Here is a 9,058-nt window from a genome sequence, read left to right on the forward strand (position 1 = left end):
TCTATACAAATTATCAATTTCTACACCCACCAAACATAAAATCAACCAAAGGCACATATATGTGCACAAAGTGCTTTTTTTTTTTGTCCATAAAATTAATGAAAAGAGCTTATTGAAGGTTTTGATAATACAATAGAAGAAAGATATTAGATTCAACTTATAACTTAAAAGCAGCTTGCCTCTGGCTTATTTGAGAGTGTAAAATCAGGTGCATTTGCTTGTTCGAAAGGTCCCAAAGAAAAGCTAAAAACAGGAAGCTCTTTTCATGGTAAAAGAATAATAGCATATGTGTCTGCAATTACATAAAAATGTTTACTTTATAAAGTTTCAAACAGAAAATTAAATTAAATTAAAAAAAAAAAAAAAAAAAGGGAAAAAGGATTCTCACCTTTTCCAAGAGAGTCTCATGTTGTCACGTCATTCAAAGCTTATAAAAGAAAATAGAAAAACAAGAGGAGAAAAGTTTTTGTGGTTACTAAATACAAAAATGAAAATATGATTAAACCTTAGAAAAATAAAAATTTACTATCCAATCTCATTTCTTGTCATGCATTCTTCTCTTTTCTTTCTAACTCATTTTTTTCTCCCTATAAATACATGCATAAATGAGCATGTACGGATGAGGAAAGAGTTCCTACGCAACCCATTAAGGATAATTTTTACCATAAAAAAAAAATATAAAGATAGAATGAGGAAACAAATATTTTCCACTTATTCACGCTTTTTATATGTTGTATATGCATTTGTAATGGAGAGCCGCTTCCCCGGTTGTATTCGATCAATTGTCTTTTCATTTTTATCTCTTCCATAATAATTATTAATTACACCCTTTTTTATAACGTCAATCTAGATTATGATTTTATTTAGGAATAATTATAGTCGCGATTTCAAAATTTTCAAATTATTGTAACTTTTATTCTAAACTTTATTTATAATGGCATCGATCTCAAAACTTTCAATTATGTGCGATGGAAGAACATCTGGACTATTTTAGTCAAGAGATTCGTTAGTTAATTAAAACTCAACAATCTGATCTTATTTTGACGAACTTTAAAAAAGACAAAATTATAATTTACATTTACATACATAAAAAATAAAATATTAGAAAAGAAAAGAAGAAGAAGAGAGAGTGAACGGTTGTATTGATATCATAATTTTTATTTGTTACACTACATTTTAACTGTAGTTAAGCTCATTTCCTTTACTTTTTTCGTCAAGTTTTTATCTCCAACCTTTTATTAATTAATACGTCTCATCCTTGATGATAATTTATATCAAAATATTTTATTTTCATATTTTAAAATGAGAAAAAAAAATTTTAATGCTTTTTATTTTTTTAAAATAATAAAATATCACGGAAAAATAAGTTGATTTATGCCATTTCAACGAAATTTTGGACATAAAATTGTTGTTAAAAAATATGTGTCAATTAACGAAAAGTTTAAGGATAAGAAAAGCATAAAAAAATTTTGGGGACATAAGTTTCATGATGAACAAAAATCAAGAATCTTAAATACAATTAAAATTCGATGCAAGAAATAAAAATTTATGTTTTAAATATAATAAACCTAAAAAGAAAAATACTTTTTATCTTCTTTACCCATTCTTACCCACCCCAACTGCTCTATCAGTATCCACCTCATCTCAACCATTATTACCACCACACTGTTCTTGAAAAATATAAAAATTATTATATAAAAAAAAAAAAAATTTGTCATGAGATTGTGTTTCACACACACTGACGAGTGACGAACCTCTCTCTCCCCGAATTTTATTTATTTATTTTTTTTTTTTTATTTTTTTTTTTATGGAGTAAAAAGTCTTATCGGCGGCTTTTTTTGCGAATCTCATTTCTAATTTCTCGCTCTTCCTCTTTTGCTATTCTCTCGATTCAGTTTCTGTTTGAAAGGACCCAATTTTCTCTCCTTTGATCTTGAGCGTTTGTTGCTGTTCTTTTAATTCCAGAGTTCAAATTTTCCATCAATACATGAAATTGTGTCAATTGATAAATGTCTTTTATGGGTTTGATCGGTTGTTCCTCATTTTTTTTTTCCTTAGTTCGTTTCATGGTTTAATTGAACATTCTGGATTCTTTCGGCAGGGATGATCTACTTGAATATGTGGGCTTTCAAGCAATTGAAATGTCTTTTACATTTATAATGGATATTGAGGTGCTATCCTTCTTAGCTTTTTGCATTCCATTATAATTATTATTATTTTAAAAAGAAAATGGAAGAGGATAAGGTGTTACTATATGTATTTAATAGCTATGGTGTGTTCAGGGCCATTTAAGGATTGGGGAATTGGAAAATTTGTTTCTCTTTGGGTTGGAAGCTTATTCTTGTATTATAGTGTATTAAAAAGGTGAATTTGCCCGATAAAGGAGGATGTGTTTTGTGGATAAAGAAAAAGATTTAGTGGTAAAATTAAGTGAGTTGTTGAAATTCATTTCCTTTTAATATTCAAAGCTTCCTAGAAAGAATATGATGTGATTTTTCTTGTTGGAATTTACAGTCTGGGTGAAGGGGTAATTCATCTGGATTGAGTGGGGAATTTGAGTGTGTCAATCTAAAGATTTTGGAAGGATTTTTAATAGGGATTTCTGTTACGGATCCAAACACAGAAAATCAGGGTTTTGATTGTGTTGCTGGTCTGGAGTGCATACTGAACGTAATCAGGGTCCTAAGAATGGGATCCTGCCTGTCCGGGGATAGCAGGAGTCCCCAACCCAGTTCTCCTGTGCGGTTACAGAAGAGGAAGGGCTCGAAGAAGAGGCTTGGTTATCAAAATTCGTCCTTTGACTATAAGATTGAGGAGCAGCTACATAGGACCCCCGGGCGTATGTTCTTGAATGGATCAAGTGAAATCGCCTCACTCTTCACCCAACGAGGCAAGAAAGGAACTAATCAAGATGCTATGATTGTTTGGGAGGTTACCTCCTCCTCCTTTATCACAATATGATCAGTTTGAATAAATTGAGTGACTGAGAAAAAAGTTAATATGATTGTAGTGTATTAGATTAATGCTAGTTGTTATATCGATTGTATATATCTTGAAAGTACTGCTTTGGTTTTGCTTTCTGCAGCCTGCACAGTAGTAGTTGGCAAATTGAATAATACTATTTGTTGTGTGTTGATAGTTTGTTTTTTTTTTTTTCCTTAACTGTGATCATTCACATTTCGTAAATTTCGAACTATTGCTCTGTTTCCAGTTTCTTTCTCATATCATTACTAATTAGTGTGATGCATTTTTATTTTTATTTTTTTATTTTTTGGAAGAGAATTTTTTCCTTTTGTTGCTTCGTTAATCTGTGCTTTTTTATTGGTGAAAAAATGTAATTTTTTGTATCTATTTCACTTTGGCAACTTGGGTGTCTATTTGCTCAACATATATTTTTACCCGCCTTCATATAATTTAAGGTTCACAAATAATGTCCGGAGTCTCTTAAGAAAGGAAACAAAAATCCCCAGGAAATTACCATTTTCTTGTCTTCATAGGTATTTTTAACCATTCCTTACTGATATTACAGTTTGCCATGGACAATGTTAGAAAATGAAATTATTATCCTTCATATAATTTTTAATTTCGCCTTTGTTCTAGGTTTATTTCAACATGCAGGCTATTCTTTTTAATTTTAGTTATATCCCACCTTACCTAGTAATTATTTGAGGATGGACATATAGTGGGTGTTTGAGCCCCATTTTTATGGAAAAATAAATTTTAGAATAGTAGATTGATGTAAAACGTATGGATAAAAAATAAGATTTTTTTTTTTATTTACGTGTAATATTATTTTAATGAAGAATATGTGGTTAAAAATAAGAGAGAAAAATGTATTTTGATAAAAATCAGGCTCAATTGGTCAAGGAATCCGGAGATGGGTTCAACTGTTAGAAGTTTCGATCTATGGTGAAAATCAAACAGGGCCATAATATCCTCGATATACTTTAGACTTTGACGCATTATATTGAATATGAACCTTTTAGACTTGCATATTTGTATACTATACTCTAATGCTAGTATATTAGACCTGAGTATTACAATTCATGATCCAGCTTATATCGAATAGTTAGGTACTTAGGTTTGCAATAACCTGATATATAAACGATTATTTTCTAGAGGAGATAATTTATGAGGGGAAAAACGAAATTATTTGAACTAAAATCAGATTACCATTTGGTGTCCTTTGTTTCTTGATCAAGCCTTCTAGAGCCTAAGAAAGTGATTATTCTGTTACTTTAACACGAGCAGTTTCTTCTTTAAATGTATAGACTGAACTTTATATATGTCGACAAATTTGGTGATAGTTTTATCAGATTAACATGGAGTGTGTACTCTATCAATCAGTTCATTTTATTTTCCGTCTCAAAGTTCCTTTTGAGAGATTTCTGTTTGCTGATAGTTTGTAAAATTGGATATCCAGAATTTTGGCTCTAGAGTGGACACAGTCTTCTGTGGTGTTTTTGATGGCCATGGCCCTTTTGGTCACATGGTTGCCAAGCAGGTTAGAGATTCTCTTCCTTTGAAGCTAAGCGCACATTGGGAAGTTAATATAAAGAGTGATGAGGTTTTTCAAGGGATCAGTTTGAATACCAAGGGTAGTATGTGCTCAGAAAGTACATCCTTCTTATCTGCTAACGAGGAAGCTAGAGCTGCTATAGGTTTCGAAGAAACCGGAAAGCAACCTGAGATTTTTCAGATATTGAAGGAATCTTTCCTAAAGGCTTATAAGGTTATGGACAGGGAACTGAAAATGTATGCAAATATTGACTGCTTCTGCAGTGGGACTACGGCAGTGACTCTGGTGAAGCAGGTATGCAATAAGCCCTTGTTTGAGCCCCATTTTGGGGGGAGGAATGCATTTTGTATAGTAGATTGATAGAAAATGCGTGGTTAAAAATTAAAGAAACGTTTTGAATTTGCGTATAATATTATTGTATTGAAGAATGTGTGGTTGAAAATGAGTTTTGAAGTAATGAATTTTTAGAAGAATGGGGCTCAAACAAGGGTTAAGTACAATACTGATGCAGCTGGGATAAGTATTGTTATGTTAAAGAATGCGTTGATTATCTTTTGCAGGGTCAGGATCTTGTGATTGGATACATTGGGGACTCAAGAGCTGTATTGGGTACAAGAGATCAAAATAATTTTCTCACTGCAGTCCAGTTGACTGTGGATCTTAAACCTAATCTTCCATGTCGGTACTCTCTCTCTCTCTCTCTCGAAAAGAAATGATCTTAGACCTAATCTTCCATGTCAATTCACGTACTGATCTCTATTCACAAGTTTATGAAGTAGGAACGGTACTAGATTGTTAGATCTTCTGGTTCTATCCCACTAGATAAATGTTACCATATATTTTATTTTTATTTTTATGGTGGATCTTTAGCCTTCTGAGTACAAATTATTATCTTCTCTAATTTATTTATTATGGAACAAAAAGCATATAGTTCTTCTAATAGTACCTTGATTAAATATTTGCAAATATTTGACATTGGCTCACCAAGGACTTGACCAACCTTGAATTAAATCCACTTTTTTTGTGTTTTTTTGCCTGCTGCAAATAGTTATCCGGAAATCTTTAACATTTTGCACTTCTGCAGTATGACGAGGACCTGCCACTTAAACGTTTGAGTGATCTACTTCTGTTCTTTTGTGCATTTCTCCTTTTTTCCCCTTTAACGTATTAAATTCCTTCTTTGGCAGTTGTTTAGCAAATATGTTATTGTTGTTTTACATATTCTGCATGTTAATGTGGCTATTGGAATACGAGTACAAATATACAGGTATTAACAGTAATCATATATAACTTAGAACTAGCTCTCCAGTGCTATATTTGGCATTTGTTGCCAATATTGATTTTGCTCAACTAAATTTACGTGATGTGATTAAATAAATTCTGATGCGGGATTCTGTCAAACTCAAATGATCCATTTAGTATTAGATACAAGAATCATCTCTTTATTAACTCCATCCTTAATGATCTTATAGCGGAAGCAGAGAGGATTCACAAATGTAAAGGACGAATTTTTGCCCTTCAGGATGAACCTGAGGTTGCACGAGTGTGGCTGCCAAATTATGACTCTCCTGGCCTTGCAATGTCACGTGCATTTGGAGATTTCTGTCTCAAGGAATTCGGTCTTGTCTCTGTTCCAGAAATTTGCTATAAACGTATTACTGATAAGGATGAGTTTATAGTCTTGGCAACAGATGGGGTATGGAACTCAAGGTTTATACTGATGGACTGCGTTACTCAATTTCTTGACATTTGTTCTGGATTTGGTGTGATTTTTATCTTCATTTCAGGTTTGGGATGTGCTATCAAACAAAGAAGTAGTTGACATCGTGGGTTCTTCTCCCACTCGTTCATATGCAGCCCGCACGTTAGTAGAGTCAGCAGTTCAGGGTTGGAAGCTCAAGTATCCAACTTCCAAGGTTGACGACTGTGCAGTGGTTTGCCTCTTTCTTGATTCGAACTCAAAGGACTCAACTATTTCGACAGCAAAATCCAAGAAAAACGTTGCTGCAGAGGATGATTTCTACAAGAAAGATAATTCTCTTTATACAATCGGATTTAACCGCTCTGGTACTGTTAGAACTAGTGAACANGCAGAGGATGATTTCTACAAGAAAGATAATTCTCTTTATACAATCGGATTTAACCGCTCTGGTACTGTTAGAACTAGTGAACAAGTTCTTGGAGAAGAGAATGAGGCTTCAGATGCAAATAAGGAGGAACTCTCCGACCTTGAAGAAACAAACGTGGAGGTTGGAAAAGAGTGGACCGCTCTCGAAGGAGTCGCCCGTGTGAACACATTATTGACCTTGCCAAGATATGTGCCACCAAAAGAAGAGAAAAACGCTGCAGGAGATAAAAAGGGTAGAAAATGAAAGCCAAAAAAATATTGTTTAGATTTATTTTGTAGTTCCTGTTTTCCTAAATATGTTTTTCCTTTCTTTCTCGAAAAATTAGTGGTCTTCGATGTTTATTCAGGACCAGAGAGGTGGTTATATTGCCTGCGAATAATACTCTTCATCTCCATTGTAGGTGGTAATAGAATTTTTGCAGAATTCAACTCTCCCTTCTCTCCTTTGTTGTACATTTTTTTTGGTCGTGTTGATAATATTTCCTTTAGCTCAACTTGTAAGTCATGCTTCTTTGCTTTAGAACAGTTAGTAGAATGTCAGTTTACGTTCATACTGAGCGTGCGTGGTGTATTTATTAGAAATACGTATTAATATTTAATAGGTGTGTATTTAAAATGTGATGATTTAAACAAAAGGGGAACAATCAACAAATACATTTAAAATGTTAATTAATTCGATACTTATTTTTCAACATTTTTATTCTCAAAATACTGGTTTTTTTATTTTCATTATTTTACAATAAATTTTGTGACACAATATATTACATTTTGTAAAATTATGTGGCACATTTCACCATCCTATTTCCAATGTCCTGGTCATCATGACCACTTGTAACATGTATTACACTTCCCTCGCAGTCTATTACACTTGTAACTTTCGGCACCACCACTATAAGCCACAACCATCAACCCCGACGCGGCGGCGCCAACACTACCATACAATCAAATCCACTGGCACTATCTATTTGCACCACCACCACCAGATCTAAATTCTGACCACAAATCATATGGATCACATGGCACCACTAAGTCACATTTGTCAAATCCAAATATGATGGCTCAGTTGAGTTAAAGGATTCACTCAACACTATGGCATAAATTATGAGGAACCTCTATAAATATGGCACACTTTTGCAGCCACTTCTGTCCATAGGTTGAGTATCTCTCGTATGGAGGTTAAGAATGCTTCTTGAATGGGAATCTTCAAGATGAAGTTTATATGTTACCCCCTCCTCGTGTTTCCTATAACCATTAGGACATTAATGCAAACTTAAGAATGCATTTTATGGTCTCAAAGAGGCACCTTTTGCCTGGTTTGAGAAAATTTATACTTGTTATGCCTCTCTTGATTTTTCTTCTGATCAGCATGATTTCGCGTTGTTTGTCTGATATACCTGGATAGGTCGTATCTTCTTTCTTTGTAAGTTGATGAGACGATTATTATTAGTGATTATCACTCTTTGATGTTTATTTGTTAATCAATTTGTTGCATCTCCTATATCATTGGATTGTTACTGTTTTCATTTCCTGATATCTTTTGTGTACTTCCTTTCACAATTTTTTATTTTTATCGATTTTATCTTCAGAGTAACGTGCGTACTTTGATAATGATTGGGCTAGTGATCCCACTAACCTTGAGTCCACTAGTTTCTATGTATTTTTGGATGATTTTCTTATCTTTTGGAGAAGTAATAAGCAGTCTGTCATTTTTCAATCTTCTACCGAAGCTGAGTTTCATGTTGCAGCATCTACCATCAATGAAATTATATGGTTGCATTGATTACTTGACCATCTCCTTTGTATTGTGCTAATAAGAGTGTTAATCAGATTTCTAATAATTTTGAGTTTCAAAATCAGATGAAGCACATAAAAATTGATTGTCATCTTATTCGCCGTCACCTTTAGAATGACACTAGTATTTTCCATTATGTTTCTTCATCGATGTAACTTGCTAATTTTTTTAGACGTTGCACCAATTCAATGTTTTCGTTTTTAAATTAACTCACTCTTGTTGCTTGTTATTGCATTGTGAATTTGAGAGAATGCTATAATAGTTATAGTTTTTGTACTTATAATTTTATATTTTATAATGGTGTGTCATTTACTAGCTTGATTAGGACAGTTTTGACTTTTCACTTACTAAAGTAATTGATTAAAAAAACTTTTATTCTCATTTTGTATGTTAAGCCTTTTGGTTCTTTGAAAACGTTGTCCCTCTTTTTGCTCTGGGTTGTCCCTTTCGCATAGATTCATAAGTTTTAATAGTAACACATTTACGTCCAATAAAATCTCATTTGAAAATATAAACCAACAATCATAAGTAGGTTAGTTCGAATAAATAGACGTATATTAATTTCTAGAGTCAGTTGAATAGAATTATTTCATAGCAGATATCATATTTAGAGCCCGTT

The 9,058-nt window shown here is 32.9% G+C and overlaps 1 protein-coding gene across 1 annotated transcript; it reads left to right on the top strand.

Moving 5' to 3' along the window:
* The first annotated feature begins 1,647 nt into the window (after positions 1-1,647).
* On the top strand, positions 1,648-7,141 carry LOC111370914 (probable protein phosphatase 2C 33). The gene is made up of 6 exons (XM_022992817.1): positions 1,648-2,931; positions 4,424-4,813; positions 5,080-5,197; positions 5,992-6,215; positions 6,307-6,553; positions 6,608-7,141. The coding sequence occupies exons 1-6, from the start codon at positions 2,689-2,691 to the stop codon at positions 6,889-6,891; spliced, it is 1,506 nt and encodes a 501-aa protein (XP_022848585.1). The 5' UTR covers positions 1,648-2,688; the 3' UTR covers positions 6,892-7,141.
* Positions 7,142-9,058: the final 1,917 nt, after the last annotated feature.

This window comes from Olea europaea, chromosome 21 (assembly GCF_002742605.1).
Source record: "Olea europaea var. sylvestris chromosome 21, O_europaea_v1, whole genome shotgun sequence".
Classification (NCBI taxonomy): Eukaryota; Viridiplantae; Streptophyta; class Magnoliopsida; order Lamiales; family Oleaceae; genus Olea; species Olea europaea.